Source organism: Strigops habroptila, chromosome 2 (genome assembly GCF_004027225.2).
Source record: "Strigops habroptila isolate Jane chromosome 2, bStrHab1.2.pri, whole genome shotgun sequence".
In the NCBI taxonomy this organism is placed as follows: domain Eukaryota; kingdom Metazoa; phylum Chordata; class Aves; order Psittaciformes; family Psittacidae; genus Strigops; species Strigops habroptila.
The window spans coordinates 58789109-58814446 of NC_044278.2; the positions used below are offsets into that span (position 1 = coordinate 58789109).

At 40.6% G+C, this 25338-nt stretch overlaps 1 protein-coding gene across 6 annotated transcripts; it reads left to right on the plus strand.

The window, feature by feature from the left end:
• Positions 1-1248: 1248 nt before the first annotated feature.
• On the plus strand, positions 1249-25338 carry LOC115603664 (interleukin-1 receptor type 1-like). Of its 6 annotated transcripts, none has more exons than XR_003989952.1 (14): positions 1249-1374; positions 2832-2913; positions 5552-5822; positions 6997-7063; positions 7517-7748; positions 9673-9862; positions 10937-11111; positions 12311-12376; positions 15097-15217; positions 18134-18321; positions 19866-20009; positions 21100-21264; positions 22153-23115; positions 24053-25338. XR_003989952.1 is itself a non-coding variant. In XM_030475747.1 (13 exons), exons 4-13 carry the CDS (start codon positions 7003-7005, stop codon positions 22527-22529), a joined length of 1719 nt encoding a protein of 572 aa, XP_030331607.1. In that variant the 5' UTR covers positions 1249-1374; positions 2832-2913; positions 5552-5822; positions 6997-7002; the 3' UTR covers positions 22530-25338. The 6 variants fall into 6 exon arrangements, 3 of the variants coding, with proteins under 3 accessions (XP_030331607.1, XP_030331609.1, XP_030331608.1); XR_003989953.1 differs by having other exon boundaries at positions 22153-22650; XR_003989954.1 differs by having other exon boundaries at positions 18176-18321.

The window sequence follows — 25338 nt, forward strand, 5'->3', positions numbered from 1 at the left end:
ACGGTCCCTTCACACTGGTTTGGAAATTGCTCAAACTCGAAGATGAAGCTTCTTACATTACATTTTTATAATTCATATTAAAATGTACATTTACTTCAAAGTTAATGCATGCAGATGTTGAGTAAAAATGGAGACAGAGATAAGGAATCACTCTGAGTACCCTACAGTCATGCCTTGGAAGAGTGGCCAGCAGTAAGCTTATGGAAACCAAAATGAAGGAGATGAAGGCAAACTCAAGGGGGAAGAGGCACTGAATTGAAAAAAAAATGGACAAGGAAAAAATTTCAGAGGAACTTCTCCTTGTCTGGAAAAATTTGCATTTCTGTGTTTGAACATGTTTAATTTCACCATCAAACTACAGAATGAGAACTATATAGAGTTACTACCCAAACCCTAAAGGAAGAAAACTATTGTTTGGACTGGAGAAGTGGTGCCCTGTCACAGCAGAAGGGACAGATGACCAAACCAGATAGAAAGTAAACACTTACACAATGGAAAGCAAACAAAGCTCTGCTCTAAATAGAGAGGTTGAGCAACTTCAGGTAATGGAATACGGGAATGGTGGCACCAGGCACTCACATGACTGTTCTGGTAAACACCTAACAGAAGTGAGTCCCTGCACTCACTGCATCAGTGAGGTGCCGGATTCACCAAGAGCTGGTTTCACGTGTGCTACACAGGTTCCCAGGGCACATATGGTTATGTCTGGTGTGTCCTGGATGTATCATGGTGCACAGACAGAATCTGTTTCTTTGAAGACATGAAACGTCTCCGCTCCCACCAGGCTGCCAAATGGGTGTTATCCCTGCATGACGGCCAAGCCGGAACGCCGAGCTGGCCGCAGGACTCTCCCGCTTTCCAAGATCAGCCTGGCCAGCGCTTGCCAGGAGCCCCGTGGGCAGCCTAATGGAAAACGGGTGTCTCCACACCGCTAAAGTCAGCTCGGCCGCGCTGGCATCGCAGCCTGAAGGCAAGCTAAACCCAGGCGCGGCGGCCATAGGAAGTGGGTTGATGCCAGAGAAAACACGATTAGCCCGAACTTCGGGGGGATGCCCCAAAGGAGGCCACACGGGACACCACCGTGAGGGCCAGCCCGCCCGCGTCAGGTGCCTCAGGCCCTCGGGGGTCACTTGGCTCTGGACGGCTCCCCGGATGCCCCACAGCCCTTCAGCCCACCCTGCAGCGGGCCGAACCCTCACCGCCACCAGCAGCAGCGGGCCGGCCCCCCAGCGGTGCAGGCGGCGGGGCGGGCCGTTGGGCGGGGCGAGGCGGCGGCCGGGGCTCCGGCTGGCCGGGCGAGGCGGGGCTTGCTGCCACCCGCTCGGTATGTGGCATGGGTCGGGTCGGCCGGGTCGGCGCAGGGAGCGGATGGAGGTGAGGAAGGGCAGCGGGCAGCGTGGGGACAGGCGCCGCGCTCCCTCCCTCCCGAGGCTCGGCTCGGCTCGGCTCGGCTCGGCTCGGCTTCCAGCGCCGCCGGCGTGACGGGGGCGGGGGAGCGGCGGGGTGTCCGGCTGCGGCGGGGTGTCCGGCTTTTCCTCCCGCCGCGCCGCGGCCCGTTTGGCAGTGTGGGGAGCGGGCGGTGGCGGGGGGGCCTTTCCATCGTCCCCAGGCCGGTCAGGGTGTCCAGTTGAAGGCAGGATCAGCTCCTTGGCAGGTAGACTGAAGTTGCTGGTAGGTCACAAAAACCCCAAACCCTTGTTTTCTGTTAGTTTCAGATGTGTTTTGATACACGGTGTATGGCTGCTGGTTTGCCACCAAATAGCTTCCTTGGAAGTCGTGTTTTCATTTGTGCATTTCTGTCTGTTTCTTCGTTGTGTACTGTGTTATACAAACCCAGGTAGGAAGTGTGGTATAAAAATGAGGACTAGGAGCGCTGAACGCTACCGCGTTTGTTAAAGTGCTTGTAACAGGAAGCAGCATAAAGCTTGGCATAAATCTTCCTGACCCAGTAAACCACTACAGAAAGTATTTATTGCATAACCATAATAAAATGGGGGCTCTTTTTTAGAATCATAGAATACCGGGTGGGAAGGGGCCTCAAGCATCATCTGGTCCAAGCTTTAAACTTTTTTTTTAAACTGTTCCTATGACAAGAGCAGGGCTTTGCGTGAAGGAGCTGTCTGCAGAAATAGCAGTACCAAACCTAGCAAGGAGCTCCTGCTCTGGCAGTCCTGGACCTGTGCTGGTCGCAACCGAGGTAGTGGTTGGCAGCAGCCTGTGGAGCCGCAGCTTGGTAGGAGCAAGCTGTCCAAAACTACTGAGATGGATCAAGGTTCTGGTTTGTTTTCAGCAGCAGCTCTTAAGTTTGAACAATTTTCATAAGGAACTTGAGCAAAATACTGGATCTGTTTTGCTTTTCTTTGTAAATTCGGCAACAGCACACTTGTTTGACTTACACCGTTTGTATGTCCCTGGATTCTCAAAAAACAGATTGGAGTTGCTAAATGAACACACTCGCCTTTCATATAGATTGTGAAATTGGAATGCTGTAAAAGCTAAGAGATTGGCATAAATTGGTATAAAACCCTTGAATAAAAATTGGTTTATAATGCAGAATCCTTAATTCAGATATTTTAAATTAATCCTTAAATAGCCATTACTTTTTTTTTTTTAACAATATTAGTGATTTCCTCCCTCCAAGAGAAGTACACTTATTTTTTAATACTTTGCATCATTGTGGTTTTGATACAGTTTTATCTGCATGAGCCCTTCTGGTCCTTTTGAGTGCCTCTTAAATGTACTTTGAAAATGTTAGTGGAAAAGTAATAACTTACTTTGAACTTAAATAAGAAATATTCCACACTAAACTCCACATTACTTTATATTGACAGGTAGCAGGGGTTGAAATGACATAGAGAAGTCTTCAAAGCGCTGACTGCGAAATGAGCTCCTTCCACTGCATGCTGAAAGGAGGTACTGTTTTGAATTGAACACTGAAAAGATCACTCTTTTCAAGTTCATTTGGGTGCTATCATTGCCTCCAGTTTGATGTGAGGCTGAAATGGAAGGATAAGTAGTTCTTCACTGTACTAGAATCAACTGGTGGTGGCTGGTTATGAAGAGCTGGAGATATCTGTACAGTTGTTTAGAGATATAGATGTGTTTTTCTTCTCCTGTGCTTTGGTAGAAGTTGAGGCAATACTTGTAACAAACACTTGGCTCAGATTCACATTTAAAGCCATGAACTTTGTCTAAAAGTTCAACTGGAATTTAGCTTGTAAAGATTTAACTATTGCAGGCTTCTTTCCAAACATTCTTCTTTGACTTCTGTGTCTTCATTTTGATGTAGCTTCAACAGAATGTCTTGGATAATGGGTTTTACATAAAGGTAATGCTTTTGTGTAGTCATGCAACTTGCAGGATTGTCTGGAAAAGAGACGTTTAGGGACAAAAGTTTGTGGTCATCACTTTGGTGTCAGAATACCACAGTGGATAACCAGATCCACTTCTGGAGGGTACTTCTGCATCATTTTGTGTGACTCAGCATTTGCGCATGCCCCTGTGAAATCACAGAACCACAGAATAGTTTGGGTTGGAAGGGATCTGAAAGATCATCTAGTTCCAACCCTCCTGCCATGGGCAGGGACACAAAATGATCAGCTGCATTTTGTTTAAATATTGAGCGTGTTAGACCGGAAAGTTGGGACCTCGGGAAAGTGGTAGACTGGAAACGAGGTGTGGTCTGTTAGAAATTTTATCTTGTTGTGGTTTAACCCTGGTTGGCAGCTTAACAGCTTACTCCTGTTGACTGCAGTAAGCACAAGGAATGAGGTGTGAGCTGTACGAGTTGCTGTGGTGGGTTGAATCTTGGTTTGGTGGTTGTACTTTGGAGCATATGGCCACACATGGGTTTGGTTCTTCACACCCTCCCTGCCCTGTTTCGATTAAACTGTATTCAAGTGTTAGTTAAAAAGTGAATTGAGTTCTTTTATGTAGGAAGACCACTAAATTGGGGCATTTTCCACTTCTACACTATTATGTTATTTGCAAAGGTGACAATGACTTGCCTTTTAACCACAATTTCTGTGTTGTTCTGTATGGCTCAAAGGCTCAGGATCTGAGCCTTGCTGTCATGAGTCCATGTAGACAGTGATCAATATTTAGAGCTACTTAAATTAACAGTGATGTGCTGAAACACATTCGAGGTGCTTAGATGCTTTTTATGCTACTGTCTTAAGCATTTTTTCATTGTGTTGGCCTTTGCAAGGATCTCTCATATCTATGTATTTATAAGTTATTTACAAGTAAAATTCTGCTGCACGCAGACATAGGGACCCGGTATGTCTCTAAACCTATTATGGCATTTAAAGTTGGCAGTGTGCCTAAGGCAAGTAGAGGGGCAAGTTCTGTGAAGATAGACATCCTGCAAAGAACAAAATGCCAGTATCTTAAATTAGGTCAATGTGTTTTCTACTTCTGTTTTCAAGATGGTAATTTTAGACATTTGAAGGAGCAGTAGTAAGTTGTATTTTAGCTATGGGAAGATAAATACTAGGAAAGTAACTTGGAAATCAAACCTTTTAATTTTTTAGTAGCTTGAACTACAAACACGATTGGTGGTGCAGGGTTTTGTTTGTTGATGCTTGTCTTCCCCCTCGCCTATTTCTTAAAAGACTTTACATAACGTTTTTCCTTTGAACCCAGCAAATTTTGAGCTGAGGCAGTGTTCCAGACTTAGTCTGTAGGCAGTGTCGTCAGTGAAATTGCCATTCTCTCTACATAAGTGAGATTTTTGAGCTTCTGTGATCGTATCACAGGGGCATTTCATATTGCCAAGGCTGGGATAGAAGGCACTACAAGGCTAAAGTTATTAGGTATTTTAACAAACATCTGCTTTTTACATCAAGTTTGCTGTTTCACATTTCTGGATTTTGGGTAGTGTTTCTCTGTATGGTCTGCTTAAGAAAAAGTGTAAAAACCTTGTGTGGTCACTTGAAACCACCTGACCAGAACAGAAATGCTCCATATGCTGTGAGGTATTGCAACTACAAACGCTAGAGGCTTCTTCTCTTCTTTCCAGAGTTTTCAAGCTTTACTGCTGCAATATTTGAAGGTGGTGTGTGTGTGAATTTTGAAAGAGTAGAACTTTTAAAAATTTGATCATTAGCATACAATATTATAAAAATGTCCACCCTTGGTACTGAAGACCAGTAATGGATGCAAAATATAAAGCTTAACGTGTTGGATTGCTTAGTTATTCTTCTCTTGACCTAAATTTAAGTATTCTGTGTTTCCTCTTAGTAGTTAAAGCTATCTTACAAAGTAGCTACTTATGTCTGGTTTTTGGTGCTTGCTTGACACCTGTGTAATATCATGTTATTTTTGACAGAGACTTTATTTTCCAAAGGCCTTTGCTAGAATTCTCGGTCAATATTTACTGCAAGTTTGTTGTTGCTCTTTTGTTTTCAGTCATCTCTCTGCTGTAGGCAGAGGGATGCTCTTGCTTTTACATTTAGGATGCCTGTAGAAAATTTGGGGTTGTATGTGGATGTTGCTATCCAAATGATGTGTTTTGTAAAATCCATTTTTAACTCTTCTCCACTCTTTACAGGTAAATTGAAATTCCAGGAATGATCGATCAGCTCATTGGCAAGTTACAGGAAAACCACAGACAAGGCAACTAAATAAAAACTATGATATGAGTGCTTTGTCAGATGAACTGTCCAAAAGAAGTACGTACTCAGAAGCTGTTACATTGAAGCGTTGAACTCTGCTTTGTGTTTCCCTCCCTACTACCCCGACACATCTGCATATGAAATGTTTCAAAAGAAGGAGCTGGTGTGGCTTATTTGTCACTAAAGTGATCTACACTGGATATAAAAGTAAGTCAAGGCCACGAGTGTTTTTCAGGGAACACCATCTCTTCTTCTAGCCATTTCTAGCTGGGTAGAAGGCAAATATTAATTAGGACCTGTGCAATGAATGTTTTGCAACAGACCACTTATGTGGGAAACCAGATTGCTTTAGGACAAGAGGGAGCAGCATGCAAAATAGTCAGGAACTGAGGAAAGGCAAAACAGGTAAATGCAGACCTTGACATGTAAGGAGCTGTCAGAAGGGAAAGGAGTTAAGCGTTTTCCAGGTGGTTGACAGCAGAATGCTTGGGAAGGGATCTGATGATGTCTTCCCAAGAAAAAGCAGCCACATCTGTGAGGGGAGCAGGACTTGGTTAAGATTTAGATGTTTTGTGGAAGCCACTTGCAGGCCATGAAGGCAGTAGGGGTCTGTTCAGTCACATCTTTATTGGAGAAAGCTGCAAAGAAGACCTGAGATGTGAAGTGAAATTACAGTTCTTGAACGCTTTGTTTTGTGTCTGACCACAGCAATTCATATTAGCTGCGGTTTCCACACACTTGACTTTAAGTGCCAAATCACACTGGAGTTATAGTGTGCTTGTCTTCCTTCAAAGAACTACAGGTTCATCTACTCTTAAAAGCAGTGCTTCCTCAACTGTACAAAAACATTTTGAAGAATGAAACCTCATGCATCTCTGCATCTCTGTAGCTGTGTCTCTTGTAAACATGTGGAAAGAGGAGTAGCTTAATCAAGCTTGTCTCTTACATTATAGAGTATAGTTGAAATCACTGTATGCTAGCATAACTTGCCTGTGCTAGAGGTTGTGTTTTTTGGGTTGGTGGGTTTTTTTTTTTTTTTTGGATTTTTTTTGTTTTGTTTTGTTTTTTTATCTGGCTTAGCTATGCTGGTGAAAGAAAAACACAAATTACACTTTATTGCAAGAGTTAATTCCAGTAGAAATTTGGAAAAATTCCAGTAGAAGGTTGAAAACTGGGCGGCCTTCTGTGGAGGCTGATGGTTGCTGTAGCGGAAGTCTTCAGAGGCTGGGGATGAATTACCAAACCCATTTTTTATTTTTTCCCTCCCCAAGATGACTAATGCTTCTGCTGACTTTTTGTATTGAGAAGTAATGCAGGGTGCAGAGAACACCACAGCTTGAACACTCTTACTACGCTAACGGAAAAAAATTCTTCTTTGCAGCAAAAGATGACATCTACGTTTTTGCTTATTGGCTGTCTCATTCTATTGATACCTCTGCTCAGTGCTGGTAAGTTAAATGCAGTGTTGAAATTAACATTTTAAAAAAGAACACCTGCAAGAGACGAGTTATGTGTATTTAGTAGAAAAGAGCTACTGAGAGCAAGGTAGTGGATTCGGGGTTTGGTGGTGCTTCAGCATATTGAATATATGCTGAATGTTTCTTCTTGGGTTGAAGTTGGGGGTGGAATGAACACATCAACATAAATATTTTTAAATCTAGCCACATAAATTTAGGATACTGAGGCTTTGATTAGCCTCTCCCTGATTCCTGTGAAGAAAGTTCAAAGAGATTGGTTTCCAGAACTTAAAGGTAGCTGTTGAATGCCGCGTTCAAGAGATATGCTGTAGCTCTAGTCCTGAAAGCAGTAGGACTCAGTTTCCTTTACAATTAATTATTCATATGTTTAAAAGTATATAGATTAAAAGCATTGATAATTTTTTTTTCTTTCTTTTTCAATAGAAGAATGCATTATTTGTGATTACTTTGTACTTGTTGGAGAGCCTACAGCTGTTAGTTGCCCAATATTTATATCACCAGCGCTTCAATCTGATTACAATCTGACGTGGTATAAAAATGGTAGTGCTACACCAGTAACCACAGAGAGATGGGCCAGGATCCATCAGCGAGAGGACTTGCTGTGGTTTATTCCTGCAGCGCTGGAAGATTCTGGACTTTATGAATGTGATGTAAGGTAAGGAAGGAGGGAAATGGCTGGGTGGCTGATACAAATGTGGTAATACATTTGTGGAACTTGAGTGTACAGAATTTTTTGTTTTAGGTAGAGAGCTTAGATCAGTTAAAAGCACTGTTTTGACCATGTTTTTTGTCTCTGTGTGCTGCCTTTTTTTCTTCCACACATGTAGCATTGCAGAAGTGGCTCATACAGAAGACTCTTTATCTTAAAGCATGATAATATTAACAGTGGTCTGTGTGGGTGGGTTGTTTGTTTTGTTTATTTGTTTTGGATGCAATATCACCACATACAGACTTTCTGGAGAGCTTAGCAGTGCTTGGGGAATCCTTTTAGAAATTTTAAATTAAAAGGCAGAAAACTATTCTTATGATTTGTTTTAAAACATTACCAAATGTTACTGGTCAAAACTGAGAATCTGAAGAGCAAAGCGATATGCTAGACAGCTTTAGAGACAGTGAAAGTAATGCATCCCCAGTACTGCTCAAAATATCTGAGTACACAGGGAAGAATTAAAAAGGAATAGATTCTTTTCACCTCTTCAGTACTTGAAAGCTCTTGCCATATTTACAGCTCAGATGAGTGCATGGGACTTCACCACTTCAGGTGGTCAAATCTTATTTATAATGGCTGAAATTCACTGTGTCTAAAGAGGAAATTAATTTTGGGAAGACACACAGAAATTGTTCTTTTCTTCATGGTCTCGCAGCACACTGAGAACAGCCAATGCAGGTTTTTCAGGTGACCAAACTTTGTTTTACTAGTGTGTGGTTATGTGTACTGGTGAGCATACAGTTACGCTGAAGAGGTGTGGGTTGTGAGTGAGTAACAGTGATCAGCAAAAACTTCCAGTGTCTCAGGCCTTGGCACCTTCTTGCTTCAGAGTCGATAATGAAGCTAAAATTGGAAGTCAGAAGAAATGTAACCCTTTCAAAGCTACCCAGTTAAATAATTTTGGTTTAGTCCTTCCTGCTGTTTCTAGTTCCTCTAGCTATGAGATGTATTCCTGTGGACGCTTCACATCCCTGGCCCGCATAAAGGTCAGCGGGACAAAAAACTTGCTGAAGTTCAGTTGTGTTAACATTTTGTGCATCTTTCACTTCAACCTTAATTACAGAGCTTGTCAAGGTGCAGTATATAAATAGTATAGTATATAAATTAGTGTATTGAAGTTAATGCCAGGACTGTCCAAACATGCAGTTCACTCTTCTGGAAACTTCTCCCTTAGCATAGCATTGAGAAATGAAGAGTTGAGTGATGAATTATTAGACTATTCCTTTACTTCTGGCATCACCTTCTGGTTTCTAGTGCCATCAGTCCTCTGTAGAGCTACTGTACTACAGGTTATTGCGAGCTCTTGGTGTGAAATGGTTTCACATCAATATTGCACCTTGATGTATATGTTATTCAAAAGCTCTGCTTCTCTTTTGCTAAGACTTACAACCTGTTTTTCTTGATATGTACCTCCAAGGAACACTGAGATAAGCCTGTCTTCTGCTCATTTGGCAGAGGATGTTCCAGTGCAGACATGTTTTAGGTTACCCTGCACTACTGTGTTCTGGCAAATGTAGCACTGAAAATGGCAAGGCTGGGCTGGTGCTGGAGGCTCTGTAGAGCATCATCTCTGAGGAGTCCTGGCATTCCGTGTGGTGCTTCCAGAGCAGTCCTTACTTCTGCTCACAACATGAAATCAGAGCTTGTTTGCATGTCTCTGTCTGGAACAGGGGATGAGGAGCTGAGAGAGGCATTTAAGAGCTAGGGGGCATGTAGCAGGGGTGTTAGAGGCAAGGCTGGTGGAGATGTGGAAGTCTCTCTCTGAAAAATCCTTTGCTTGCTGGAAACAAGGAACCTTATTGTTAATGACTTGGTGGAAACAAGGAACCTTATTGTCAATGATCTGACTTTTCTGCCATTCTAATTACAGGAGCCTTAACCACTCTAACAAAAAAACTGTAAATTTAGCAGTTTTTAAGAACGATAACGGTTTGTGTTTTAATGGAAAAATGAAGTTTGAACAAAAAGTGATGAGCGGAAATACTGGAAAGATAACATGTCCTGATCTAGAACATTTTAAAGATGAAGACAATAATCAGCCTGAAGTACACTGGTATAAGGTATTGTGCATGTGTTTTTCAGATATACAGAATACCAAATAGTCTATTTAAAATGTGTTATGAAGTAACGGTGTGAAAGCAGCTTTTGGAAGGAAAGGTTTAATTTCCTCTGCAGTTTGAGTAAGGCATCTATCTTGCTACACTATTGGGGAGGCATAAGGACATATGGGAGGAATATTAAAAATCCAGTTGTCCATTTTTGGATTGCAGGTTTTTTTCAGAGTCAAAACATATGTTTTGGTTTGTTTATTTATGAAAATCTACTTTATCCTTTGCTTATTTCATGTAGATAAGAAGTTTAAAAGCTTAGATAGTAAGTTTAAAAGCTTACATGTTTCTTTATATACAAGGTTCTGCATAATTAATTTCAGTTTTGCAGAATATTAGGCTTGTCCTATCTGTTGATCATGGTGTGGTATTATTATGCCTCTTGTTCTGATTCTGCCAGAATACTCTGTAGACTATGCAAGCTTAAAAACATATATTTTGTGTTAAGGTAAAATTCTAAAGTAGCTTAATTCTGATGCTAGTATTAAAGTAGCTACCTGGGTCTGTACATGTAAAATAACCTTGGTGCTGCACCTATATGTCTTTTAGATGAAATGGTTTTCCACTGCTTATAGGTCAGGAAAGAGAAGGAAGTTTTTCACTGCGTTTGCATTGCCACAGAAACAGTAATACACCTGGCAGCACAAGGCACTGCTACAGCAGCTCTCATTCATCTTGGTGAAGTGGAAATGCAGGCATATATTCTCATAAACATGCATAATAACTTTTATTGCACCTGAGACACATAACTCTCAAGCTATTAGGTGAAGGCAGTGAACTAAAACACAGCATTTGAAACTTTACAGGATTGGCTGCAGTGATTTTTAAAAAGTGCAAATGCAACAAGACATCATCAGGCTTCATGCTGGAGCGTAATGATGCTTGGATAAGAACCCATATCGTGTCTTTCAGAAAAAATAAATCGGTATTTGTCAAGTATTTTAATAATCAGTAGAGTTCAGTAACTTAGTAAATATCATAAGATTATTAGTTCACTTAAATCACAGGTACTTTTGATACGTTTAGGAGTGTAAGCCTGGATTTCTTGAAGACAAGCGACTTCTTTTGGCAGAGGGTGAAAATGCTGTCTTGATTCGCAATGTAACCGTACAAGATAGAGGAAACTACACATGCCGTATGGTGTACACATATATGGGAAAACAATATAATGTTTCACGAACCATGAGTCTAGAGGTTAAAGGTGAGTGCATTGAGGTTACTCTGTTCTCTTTTTGGCTCTACTATAAATATTTGTATGAAGGCATAAACTATTTGGCATGTTACTTTTCAGCTCTGTGAAATTAGAGTTATAATCACCTTTAATTAATTTTTGCCTGAATGGAAAATTGAAATGCAGTGATGCATGTTGCTTCTTGATGCATCTTGAGCATTGCTTCTGAGGAGGAATTGTCATGGAGAAATGAGAAATGCAGGGTTAGGAATGAGGATTAGGAGGAAGCAGTGATTATTGGGGGGGTTTGAGTGGATGTGTGTTTTTGCTAAAACAAATAATGCACTGTTAAATTAAATAAAAAGAGAATTATTTTTTTTTTTGCTGAGACCATCAGAGTAAAACACCTGCTTGTGGCCCTGTTGGTGAACTTGCTTACAAAGTTTAGTAGAATCTCAATTGATGGGAAAGGAGATGTGGCAAGCTGTGTAAACACTATAAAGTTAATAAATCTTCCTCTGGAAAGGATTGGCTTACTGTTGGCACTTGGTTGTGCTCTTCTGCGCACGAGGCTCAGAACCAGCTGTCTCACTGTCCCAGTACTGTCATTTATTACTGTGATCATTGTGATTGCATCTTTGTAGGTAGCATTGCTGATGACCTCGTCAGTACCATGATAGTATCCTATCGGAAAAGTTAGCTGGATACAGGGTGTACATCTTTTTAGACAAAATCCCAATTCTGACTTTAGATAGGTAATACAAGAACAGTGGGTTACTAGCAGTGAGCCTATAATACATCATGCAGCCCAGTTTAAGTGTGTGCTTGTTTACTCTTTTACCTAAATAGATATTCACCTGGTCTAGGAGGTTGTTGATACAATCTCTCTTCCTTATCCATCTCTCTGACAAAGCTAATCATATGTTTTGGTTTTGTTTTCTGGTTTTGTATTACTTTTATATCAACTATCAGGAAATTTGAATTTTTTTTTTCAAAGTATTTTTAAGGTAAGCTGAAGCCTTGCGTTAACTTGGAAGCTAAAATAGAATAATTTGGATAGAGTGCTGCAAATCTCATGAGATACTTCTGCTGTAAATTTGAAAGTGGTAGTAAGTATGCAGCTACAATAGTACTAGACAATAAAACAAAACCATTGTAAAATTATCAGTTGAAGTAAGTTGTGGAAAGTTTCTTGCCTGAAGATTTATTTTTCTCTTTGCTTCTGTTAGAAAGACCACTGCAGATGAGGCCAGAGTTTATTTATCCAAAGAATAATACAGTTGAAGTAGAACTTGGTAAGTAGTGACTATTTAAGAAGTCATTAACATTCAGTAAAACCAATAAGCCACCGGTCTGTCAGAAATAACACATGAACAGTTCCACTGACTTCAGCAAGACTGGGAGATAGGCATGTGGATTGAGAATATTTGGAAGACAGACGATAGAATATGATTCCTGCAAGTAACTGCGGGGTGAGGGAGGAGGTGGCACACAAGCACAACGTGATTACTGTGGGCCTAAGATTGGAGTCTCTTGATCAGCAGTGTTGGGTGGGATGCATTTATGTATTCATTTTACTATTGCCATCTGTCCTTTGTACCACTTCCCAGTGTCCATGTCTTGACATATCTTCAGTATCCATGGAAATATGGTTACATATATGTAACATGTTAGGATAGTTACCGGTTGACCAGTTCAGTAGTTTTTCCTCCTCTGTTTCCTGTCTCCTTTGCCTCTCCACAACTTGGATTTTATTCTTCTTTCTAGGGTATTGAAAATTTTCTGATCTGTTGTGAAACAGTGAGCTGCTAATTGATGGATATCCCATGTATTGTTTATCCTTAAATAGGAGATTCTGGGTATAAGGAATAACTTATTTCCAGTGAGGTCAGCCAGGCAGTGCAGCAGGCTGCCCAGAGAAGATGTGCAGTCTCCGTCCTTGAAGGTTTCAGAACCCGACTGGATAAATCTCTGAGCAGCCTGGTCTGACCTCAGAGCTGGTCCTGTTTTGAGCTGGAAATTGGACTGGAGACTGCCCAAAGTCCCTTCCAACCTCAGTTATTCTATGTGATTCTATGGGCCAAGTATATGGTAGGCAAGTCTTTTCCTAAGCAAACCTATACATGTTTAAGTTGCACCATATATTGGGCAGAGTTGTGTTGTACTGATGTAGTCCAGAAGAATGATGTTTGGAGCTGCTTGAACTGTAATGTTTTTTTTTCTCTCATTGTGCACCAAGGGGAACTGTTTTGAACAAAGTATTTGATTAGAAAGGGCATTAACTGATTTTGGAGAAGTGTGATTTGTTATTTACTAGAATTTTGTAATGCAGGATCTAAGCCATCTTGTAATCTTTTGAGGAAGGGTTATTACCAATTGGGTAATTAGAGAAGTTCTGAGGAAAGGTTGTGTTGGGGCTCTGGCTCCACAGAGGGACCGAAGCAGTCACACGTGAAACTAAAAGGAGACACAATGCCTCCACCCACAGAGTGGGTTTATTGTGGCTACTGAGCAACTACAATTCTCTACTACAGGGGATCCTTTAAAGGAAATTGGTGAAGGTTTTTGTTTTGGTAGGGTTTTTGTTTGTTCTGGTTTGGTTTTTTTTTCTTTAAAAAAGGCACTGCCATTCAAAAGTATTCTCTGTTCTGTACCTTTAATGTGACTTCCATTTTTTAATGGAAAAAAACCCCTAATCTTTGCTGCCATTAAATGCCTGGCTGTGGGGCAGAACTTGGAAGCACCTGCGTGAACCTAGAAACATTTGTATGCTTTTTGAATGAGAAATCGCAGGAGAAGGCTGTGTAGCTACTTAACAGTACATTCATGAATGTATGGAAATGGAGGGCATGGAACACTTGAGGGTTTTTCTTCCTTTCCAAGAGCTGTGAAATGCGCTAAACCCCATCTTCAGAAGAATTCATTACTGTGAGGGGAGAGATGGTGATTTCTATGTGAACTCTTGTTCAGGTAACTGCTCTGCATGTGAGCTAAAGGTTTATTCCATACTTTTGATAGACACCATTCCTTGGTGGAAGCATCTAGATCTGATGTGGTTCTAGAGAACAAAACACCGAGATCTTTACATAGGTGAACTGAGAGCCCATCTTCTCCTATCAAATCATGACTTCCATGGGTAAAATACAGAAGGAAAGGACTCCAAGAAAGCTGCTTACCTTCCTGTAAATGAAACTTTGAGGTACATTGGCAATAAATATATTCTGCAAGTTGGCTTGCTTTCTTAATACTGAAGCATTCTGTAAGATCTGGACTCTTGGTGGCAAAGGAGTGACAGGTGAGCTTACTCTGGGAGCAGAGTGTGAGAGTAGTCAGAACCCATCCCAGTGGACAGTGTTGGCCAACAGACTCTGATCTGGAGTAAAGATGTGTGTGTTCACAAAAATGGGATTCAGCTGCAGGGTGTAGTTATCTACACATGGGTATCCAGATAGGAGCTAGGGTCCTTAAGCCATGCTGTTATCCATGGGCACTCAATTCAGTTGCCTACACATAGATGTCTAGTGCTGGTTTGAGTGGTCTGGCTATGCTAGCAGTACAGGTTTTTGAAGATCTGAAGTCCTATCTGCCAGCCCCATACAGGTGCCTTGGATGCTGGAGAGCACCTCAGATGTCACCATACTGTGTACATGCAACTGATTTGAGCCCTGGAGATCGTTCAGTGGAATCAGTGGAGTCTGGAGAGCCATTCAGTTGATAAGGTCCAGGTGTCTACTTGAATGTGAGTGGACTTGAGCAGAGCTGAACTCTGTTGCTAGCTTAGACCTCTAGCTTATGTGTAGATGTGAACATTTAGGCACTTACATTTAGGGTGGAATTTATATCCAGGTTGGAGGCACCCATGTGTGGATTAGAAATGGATGAGTTTTAAGGACTCTGCTTTTCATAAGGTAAGTGGGTTTTTCCATATCCCTCCTTTTCAAAGCTGTTCCCCAATCACTTGGTCCTACTTCTGTTACAAGACCTTCAGTTGCCATATTTAAATGTTTTTTTGTAGGTTCTCATGTAGTTATGGAATGTAATATATCAAGTGGCATAAATGGCTTGATTCCATTCTGGCAAGTTAACGATGAGGATGTTGATATCTTTGATAGCACCTACAGGGAACAGTATTATGAGTAAGTATAATACCTTGAATTGTAAATGCATTTGTAGGTGAAGTAAATGCAGTAATTTGCAGTGAATTCACCGTAAAGTTGACTATTTGACTAGATGCCAGTACTCATTGAAAGACGGATTAGAAGTCTGCATTAAGTACATAATATTCATATTGCTTGGGGTAAAAAAAAAACCCAAACCATTTTATTATAAATACTGATGTATCAGATACAAGTGTAATGAAGCAATCATATATAGATTTTTATAATGCTGTTGTGAAACAAATGCTTTTGTAAGGCTTTTTTATGCATTTGTTCTTATGCAGTCTTTTTTTGCTAATAGATTAAAGCCTGCCTTCTGGCATTAATATGGGAAGGATAGATTGTTCCAAACAAAAATCACCTGACTTATTTTTATTTGTGAAGTTGGTCCTTTTCTAAGTATAGACACAGCTGCTAATCCTCAAGAACACAAAGCAGAAGCTCTTGTTGCAGGACATTTAGGTTTTGGGGTTTGTTTTTTCATGTTCAGGAAAATTAAATACAATTGAAGCTGATAAAACCAGCAATTCTTTTGAGAGAGCAGGACCTTTCTTACTCAGTGACTGGTCTATGACAGCAGAGTGTGAATATACTGTTTGCTTTCTCGTTTTGTCAGTCACTGCTGTTAAATACAACCCTTAAAATATAGTGCAGAAGGAAGAAATAAAAATTCTCAGCTGATCAGCTCACAGTCATACGGAAGCATTGCTGTCTCCACCAAGTGCCATCATCAGCGCAAAATAAGAGAATTAGCTTTCAGACTGCTTTTAAAACTATCTTTTTCATTGATCTATATCTGGCCTCCAGAAGGAATCTTAGTTCTCCTTTGTCCCAAAGTTCCTTTAGAGTGAATTATTAGTTTCGTTATAGATCTGTCTGCTTGGTTGTTTGCTTATAAATATGGCACCCCAGCTTATAAATATAGGACCCCAGCTTGTGGTCTCTCAAGGTATAACTAAGTCCATTATTCTTTAGGGCATGAAGTTTCTCAGCTTCACCAGTTAAGACACATGTGCAGCTCTGTGTAGCTGTTTTAAAGTAACTGGAGCTTCTTCTGAAGCCAACTTGGTGCTGCTATTAAACACTTCCTGAAAAGTATTTAATATGTTTCACTCAAAGCAGTTCTCTGTTAAGATTTCTTTTTCTTGCTTGGAAGTGATCTCTATTTCTAATCACTGTCCTGCCCGATAATTTTCCCATGCCAGAGGTGCAGATGCGCAAAATGTGTCCTGTGTGAGTTCTAATTAGGATTAATAGTGCGAAGCAAGTTATCCAATATCAGAGAAATTAATCTAATTGCAATAATAATGTTTTATTTCAAAAAGTAGTAGCAGTTTCTCAGCAATTAAATTTGTGGAGCATTTGCTGACTGCAAACCACAGTGCAGGCATGGCTAACATTATGGAGTTGAGGCTTACACCTAGGAGGTAACTCTCCGCTGGGACGAAAGTTAAAGCTGACTAGGATAAGTCTGAACATGTTGCAAAACGGTGACGTTTGTATTGGCATCCCATGACAGAAGTTGCTGGCAATTATTTAAGTAATAGAAACTGGTTCTTCAGGATGTTCTGCAAAATGAGTTTTCCTCCTTGAGTGTATAAGGTGATGCCACTTTGGTATATAGATTAGGATGCTAGTTTATAGGTGCCTTCCTACTGCAATTCCCCCACACCTTACACTGGTAAATCTATCTTAGAGCAGGATGATATTTAGCAGGATAGCATATTGTATCTCCAACCTTCTTGTTGCCATTTGATCCATGGTCACCCAGGTTTTGTGAATTCTTTTCATCATTATTTCCCAAGTTGGTTGACACCATTGGCTGTGGACCATATGGGCTTGGGGAGTCTGTTAGTTTGCTTAGAAAGGTCTCTGCTTTATCATCGGTACAAAGAATCCTGGCACTTTTATTACTAGTTATTACTGGTTTGAATAGTCTTTCATTCACAGAATCATTTAGGTTGGAAGGAACCTCTTGAGATTGTCTAGTCCAACCGCCTGCTCAAGCAGGGTCAAATGGAGCAGGTTGTTCAGGGCTCTGTCCAGTTGGGTCTGGAATATATCCACAGATGGAGACTTCACTACTTCTCAGGGCAACCTGTTCCAGTGTTTGACCACCCTGACAGTAAAAAAAAAAAAGTTCAGATGGAATTTCAGATGGGAAAGTGTTTCAGTTTGTGCTCATTGTCTCTTGAACTGTCAATTGGCACTACTGAAAGGAGCCTGGCTCCCTCTTCTCCACTCCCTCCCATCAGGTATTTAGACATACTGACAAGATCCACCACCTACCCTCTGCCCCGAGCCTTCTCTTCTCCAGGCTGAATAGTCCCTGCTCTTTTGTAGGACTGGTGCTCCACTCCCTTAATCATTTTCATGGCCCTGCACTGGACTTGCTCCAGTAAATCCGTACATCTCTTATGCTGGGGAGCCCAGAACTAGCCCCACTACTCCAGGTGTGACCTCAACACTGCCGAATAGAGAGGAAGGATCGTGTCCCTCAACCTGCTGGCAGTGCTTTTCCTAATGCAGTCCAGGATGCCTGGGGGCTGGTTATTCCTCCTCAGGTGCAGGACTTGCATTTTGCTTTGAACTTCGTGAGGTTCCTGTCAGCCCACTTCTCCAACCTGTCAAGGTCCCTCTGGATGGCAGCATGACCCTCAGGTGTATCAGCCATCCCTCTGAGTTTTGTATCATCTACAAAACTGCTAATGATACACTCTGTCCCACTCATTAAAAAGGGCCAACAACCTAATATATACAGAAAATGCCAAGTCACCTCTGGTCATGAAGTTGTTTGTTACAGGGGTGATATTTACTGTGCTTCACTGGCTTCTTAGGTTTATAGAGGTAAAAAATGAAGATGAATCTTTTCTGTATTAACCAATGATATTTCAGTTTCTCTACAGATGTTTACTTTTTACCATTTTTTAATGACAGAGAGGGGATGCCTCATGGACTTGCTGTATCTGGAACAAAATTTAACATTTCAGAAGTGAAAGTAAAGGATTATGCTCATAAATTTTTCTGTCACTTCATATATGGTTCTCAACAATTTACAGCCTACGTCAAATTGGAAAGCCCAGGTAAGAGATCTCATCTTGATAAAATGGTTATCAAGGATGATCTCAGTTTGACAACACCCTAGTTAGAGCTAAAACTGCATGACGTACTGTGGTGCAAAGTGGGCAGTGCAGCTCAATACCTTTCTTTGTGAAATTTTTGTCATATTATTAGCAAAATTAAAGAAAACAGCACTTTTAATTTGCTTTGTCTTCTCTCATTCATTGGTTTAGGAAATGTAATCAAAGACTCCAACTTATTTGAAGCAAATATCAGACCTCAGTGAAATACTGTGCTTCATTTTACATTAAAGAAGCATGTGGATTGGAGGAGACTGTATTTCTAGAGGAGCAGTGAAAATGGCCAGTTCTCTAAAAATCATGACTAAGTGTGGAACAGACTGTCAAAAGGCCATGAATACGTAGTGGACCTGGTTGTCCCACCCTTCAGTAACAAATAATGGGCTCGGATTGCCAGGAGCTAAAAAAAATAAAATCTACTTACGTAGTAGGAGAAACTCTAACAGTAATAATAATGAAGAAATGAAGTAGATTGCTTGGAAAGGTTATGGAATTTCCGTTACTGATGCATGTGCTGTCTTACCACGTTCCGGATAGGCTCATGCATTTAGATGAGGAGCATCCTGCCACTTGTTGGAGACCCCAGTCTTGTGCTCAGAGACAAGGATAAGTTTGACCTATTGGTGGCTAGCAGGACATTTTCTTTTTAGTAGATGAACTTAGTGGTAAAGCAAGCTTTGAAAACTCAAATGCAGGGCTGAAGAAATTAATTATTTTTATTTAAAGGCAGATGCACAGAAGAGCAAATCACCAGATATTATAAGTGCCCTTTTTCATTTGTATTTTTTCTTTTTTTTTTTTTTTTTTAATTTAGTTGCAGAAAAGCCTCTGGTCTATTGAGCTTCAGTTGATCTGGTTCTGTCAGCTGTGAGCCAATCCTTTGACAAATGTTATTCTCAAACGTGCCTTTAACTGGCCACATTGTAAACAAATAATTGACTAAAAAGTGGACCTGAGCTTTTGCTTGTTACATAACTAAGTTCTTCATAAAGATTGTCAGGGTAGGATTTAACCTCACAAATCATTTAATGTGCATGAACTAAAAAATGCAGTTGTGGAGAGTGTTTAAGGACGGCAAATTAGTAAATTCAATGACAGATCTTCAAAGAGGCTAGAGAGAGTGGAAAGCTGGGGAGAATAGCATGGTCAGGAAATCACCTTCCCACCTTTGACTTTCTTGCTTTCTGACTGGTAAAATTTTATACAAGAATTCTCACTACTGCTGCCCTGGTCTGTATGTCAATATTTTCGTGTTCCGGCTGAAGAGTAGCCTCATTTGTCACATTGCTGAAGTAACTCTTCTCTGCAATACAAAAGTAGGCTTGTTGAGCAAGAGTATTTGCAGAGAAGTATACATGAAAATCTTTCAGTCCTGCTCATTCATTCCCTGTTCAAAAAGTATTTTAATGGCTAAACAATCTTGTCTTTCTCTGGTTCTAATGTATAACTGTGTTTGTTTTCTCTCTTCTCATTCCACCCTACTGCAGCTCAGAACATTCAAGGTTACTTAATTGGAGGAGGAGTTTCCGTGGTCTTTTTTGTATTTTTTGCTCTCTTTATCTACAAGATCTTCAAAATTGATATTGTGCTTTGGTATCGGGACTCCTGCCATCTTTTCCTGGGTAAAAAAGGTATGTTTGTGTAACAGTACTGGGTGTTGTAACAAGCCTCCACATACCCTTGCAAAGCAATGCGTTAACCTCAGGGAGTGTGTCCTGGGTTCAGTGATTGGTCTTCCTTGGGATTTTTGAAAGGATAACATGTTTTTTAGGATGCTTAGAATTAGTTCAGAAAACAAAAGCATCTACAGGGGAAAAATCAGCAACTTTTCAGGAATCTAAAGTTACCATTCCTTTCCCTGAAGACATATTTCAGTGGTTTGAATGGTGCTCTGGTAGCAGTTGTTTAGATTTCTTTTAATTACTGTTCTTACAGAAAGGAGTAATACAGTGGAATTGTTGGGTGTTTCTTACTTTCAGCAGACGAACCAGGAGAAATTTCACCTGCTTTCATTTTCTATTTGAAGGCACTTCCAATTATTTTACTTTCTGTAAATTCCTGGCATTCAGAAAAATGTTGATGGGGTGCTGTGTATGAGACTGTGGTGAAGTGCGGGTCATTTCCTAACATCTCAGAGGAGGTACATGGCTAGAGAAACAGAAGGTATCTTCTAGAGGTATTGGGGTTCTGTTAGATTTCTTTGAAGTCTTTTAAATTTGGTCTTTCTGAAAAGTTTGTTTCAGAATACCTAATACCATTCAGACCTTGAAATCTGCCAAATACTTTGGGTTTTGTTTTCATGTCTAAGTGGCTGCTGGGTTTTGAAACTCCAGGTTACAAAAATTACCTTTGAGTTATATGGCAGCTGTAATATTAAGTATTCCGTTGTATTATTGGAACCCCTATTTCCCAAATAACTCAGTGATAACATTTTTTTAATTTAGAGTTCAAAAAAGAATATTAAAACCTACTTCATTTTGCATGTCTCTTTTGCCTATTGAGATCCAGCATAGTGAACTCTAGAAGGCCTGATCCTACAAATATTTCAGGCTTAATATAGTTACACATGCTTAGATAATAGCAGGATTAGGACCTAAAACAATTATTCCAGTGGGGAAAACCCCCTGGAGTTTAGAGATTTTCATTTGTTTGTTTGCTTGCTTGCTTGCTTTTGTGTCTTCAGAATCCATTCTTATATTACTTCTGTTGCTCACTCTTTAGTTTCAGATGGGAAGATCTATGATGCTTATGTTGTGTATCCAAAAAACAGAGAAAGCTGCTTGTATTCATCAGATATTTTTGCTCTGAAGATACTACCAGAGGTCTTAGAAAGACAGTGTGGATATAACCTCTTCATATTTGGAAGGGATGATTTACCAGGAGAAGGTAAGTTATCTGAAGACAACTCACACTCAAGTTTTCTCACTGGCAGCTGCAAATACAACTCAGAAACAGACAATCAATCAGACTTGATTCTAAATATCAACCACCATCGAATGAGCTATTTTCCTATTTTCTCTGCTGGAGAATGAGAAATACAGCACTGGGTGCTTCCATGAAGTCTATTTATCTTTGCCTTTCCCTTGTCATTGTTTAGCTCTTCCAGGTTTTTTTAGTGTCTGGCTAGCCCAGACATCTGGAGATGAGTTTTATCTAGGCGTATGGTTTTGGAACTTGGGTGTTTTTTGTTTTTTTTTTTTTGCTATTGTACCAGTGATGGTGATAAAATGACATTAGCAAAACAAGTAGTTGATCGTTGTTAGCTTTCCTCTGTTTATGCCGAACAAGAATATGCACATGCATGCTGATGGGGTCAGATTGTGTTGCATTGGCCGAATACCTGTTGGCTAGCACAAGGTAACTGCTTGCATGCTCTTACCCTATCCCTGTTTGTGAGGTAAAGTGTGTTGGCTCAAATATCATAGAATCACAGAAGGGTTTGGGTTGGAAGGGGCCTTAAAGATCATCTAGTTCCAAACCCCTGCCGTGGGCAGGGACACCTTCCACTAGACCAGGTTGCTTAAAGCCCCGTCCAGCCTGGCCTTGAACACTGCCAGGGATGGGGCAGTCACAACTTCTCTGGGCAACCTGTGCCAGCGCCTCAGCACCCTCATAGTGAAGAATTTTTTCTAATGTCTAATCTGAATCTACCCTCTTTCAGTTTAAAGCCTTTTCCTCTTGTCCTATCAAACAGTGAGTGAAACAACTGCAACATGTTGGTAACAAAAAATAGAAACGTACACCCTTAATTTTGTACAACCTTTTCCTCTACAGCTGTGATCAGCATCGCTGATGAAAAAATCCATCAGAGTAGAAGAGTGATCATTGTTTTAGTACCAGAACCCTCCCGTTACAGTATTCTAGAAGATGTATCTGAAAAGCAGCTAGCCATGTATAATGCTCTTATCCAAGATGGCATTAAAGTAATTCTTATTGAACTGGAAAAAATACAGGATTATGCAACCATGCCAGAATCCATCAAGTATGTTAAGCAAAAGCATGGGGCAATCCGATGGAAAGGGGACTTCTCAGAAAGGTCTCACTCGGCAAGTACCAGATTCTGGAAGAAAGTGCGCTACCACATGCCGTCCAGAAAAAATGGATCTTCATCAGGACTGCATTTGTTACCAAAAGACTTTAATTCTCCCTAAATAGCAAAAGAAGAATGACACTTAATGACTAATTCCGTTCACATAGTTGGTGGTGGATTGATTGAAGGTCACATTTATCTGTTTTGTGCAGACAATCTTACTCAGATTTTCTGGACCGAAGGTACTACAACTTCATCTACAGATGTGAACCATTTTTTTTCTTCTGTCCAGATCAACAGAATGCTTTGAAATGCCGTCAGTAGCACAGAGATGACATGGATACCATGTAGGAAGTACATGAAGCCTTTTCCAAGAATTGCACTGCGATTTGGTGGAATTCTTTTGGGATTAGAAATGAAAGGGGAGAAAAACTATCAAACACCCCCCCCCCCCCCCCCAAAAAAAGGGCAACACCCTTGGATTTTTTTACAGTTAAAGTTTGAATATGAAGGGAACTGTATTAATTACAATTGTGATATTATGTAATGGGGATGGTTGATGCCAGTAAGTGGGTTTATTTCAATTTGTTTAATGAAAGGACACAAAACTATTCTTTGTTAGAAGTTCGTTACTTGCCTCGTTCAGTTTGCTGAAAGATAAATCCCTTTGCATTACTGCATCATTGTGTTACCGTCCAAGAGTAAAGGTAAGAGACAAGCCCAGCCCGCTCAAAGTGCTATTGAACCTGACAAAGTATAAATATTCTTCCCTGATCTTGTTGACATTGTAAAGAACTGTACCATTTTTAGTCAGTTGTCCCATGCAGGCAGCATGAAAATGCCACTTTAATCTATGTTGAGTCAAAAAATTAATCTCTAGAGGATTTCACACTCACACCCCTTCATCCCCTCCCCCCCAGTTAAGTGGCTTAATATATTTGTTCTTATTTTACCCAAATGGAACAAGTGGCTTAATGATACAGACTGTCTTGTGGGGAGTACAGGATGGTTGGCTTCATCTGCCTTACCTTAAGGATCAGATCAAGGCGCTGCAGGGCACCCACTTCTCGTAGGTTGCTGTTGCTGAAGGAAAGCAAGTTTTCTCTCCTGTTTCCAGCCAATGAGCAAGCTCCAGCATTTGTCAGCTCTGAAAGCTGAAGCTGGCTGAACCAGCTAATGGGATAGAAACTGTTCTTTTCCTTGGTATAGTTTTAACCCTGATTAGTGAGTTTATCTGGTTCCTGGAGGGTTCAGGGTGCAATGAGAAAAGAAAAGGGCTGGTAGTACCATGTATTTTGGCTCCAGTTGTGTTTAGAAAATAGAGCTAAAATTGTTGCTCAGTACTCTTTAAAGTGAGAGAGGTGCTCTGTGTTGCCCCCTGCAGCTGCTTGCTTTTCTTCTTTCCCTCTGCCCTGATACAAGGAATCCAAGGTGACCGTGTACTGAATTTGGCTGGGGCTGGATGAAGTGGGGCTGGAGCTGCAGCTTCCAAAGAGCTGTTTGGGAAAGGAAGTTGTTAAAACTTAGTGTGCATATTGAGTGTAACTAATGATGTACTTTCAATTCTTTTTGGGGGTGAGGGAATTGACTGATTTTAAACAGATTTGATAATTCTTTTAATATGGCCTATCTTTTTCCATACAGCTCCCTTGTCTTGGAACAAGCAACTTACTGTTGAGTCAAACTCCATCACTGTCCAAACTGTCCTTGAAGGCTGTTGCTAATACAGTATTAGGCAGAAATTTTCCCTTTGAGTCGGTCCTTTGATATTTCCACTTTTTCATCTGAAAAAAATAATGCTCTGCATCCTTCAGAATTCGTCTATTCATTTTGACACTGCAGTGTTGGCTTTTTCTTCTTTCATGGCTCAAGCATTTATCATCTTATGCCTCCATCCTCAACCAAACAAGACTGAAAGTGTGAGATGCCATCCCGCAGAAGAACTGCCTAGTGAATGTCGGATGGTGTGACCTTCATGTTCTGCCTGATAAGTGACAAAGCCAGTGGAAATAGGTTCCTCTCCTGCCTAAAGTGCTTTGGTTACCTCGGTGCGTGCTGGAAAACTTGAAACTCTGCTTCTGAGAGACAGTGCCGCCTTAGCTTTGTGAGTTGAGTGTGTGTTTGGCAAGAATGGAATAAGAATCTCTTCATTTCAGGATAGGAGGGGGAAATACGCATTTGAAACATCAGACTTTCAAACTGTCACGGTACTGGAGTGTTTTGTTGATGAATGTCATGTATGTATATTCAAGCACATGCTTGTATTCTGGTCTCATTCTGTATTTTGGTCAAGGTGGGAGTGTCAAGGGAGGATCAGTTCCAGTCATGAAGTGCCACATTCATGTAGCTGTCACACACAGCTTTTAAACATGGTGTGTATTCTGTGACAGCCTGTTGTGGGGTAAAGAGCCTTGAGATACATCTGAAGTTTCTGAGATCCATCTGAGCAAGGCTAATTGTTTTGGTTCTCAGTGATAGAAGAACTTAGTAGAACAGAAGCTGTATGGTTTGGTCACAGACCTCTCCTGTAAGAAGATACCTATATCAAATGTGAAGACTAGACCCTAGAAGTACTGTATTTGTACTCTGAGAACTAGGCTATAATACTAACTTTACACTTCCACATTGACAGCTCACACTACACAGGCCAGCCAACAGAGTTCCAGTGACCTTGGGCCTCCTGAATTATTTTTACTGGCTGGAATAGACTGAATGAAAAACTGCTACTTGCTATCCCTAACTCTAGAGATGGGAAAGTTATTTTACTGAGCCAAAACACTGTTGTTTTTTTTTTTTAAAAACAAAACTTGTTCCTTTTGATATATTTATACAAATGATGTTAAAATTTTCATGTGTGTTAAGTAAAGGCAATTTGAAGAAAGGTAATTTTTTAATTCATTAAAAGCACTACATATTTCTTTCCCACTGCA

Bases quoted from the DNA above. Each gene is read 5' to 3' on its own strand.
- LOC115603664 (XM_030475747.1), top strand. From the start codon at position 7,003: ATGACATCTACGTTTTTGCTTATTGGCTGTCTCATTCTATTGATACCT. The intron at 9,863-10,936 runs GTATTGTGCATG...TGATACGTTTAG, and splicing joins CTGAAGTACACTGGTATAAG to GAGTGTAAGCCTGGATTTCT. The intron at 15,218-18,133 runs GTAAGTATAATA...ATGATATTTCAG, and splicing joins TACAGGGAACAGTATTATGA to TTTCTCTACAGATGTTTACT.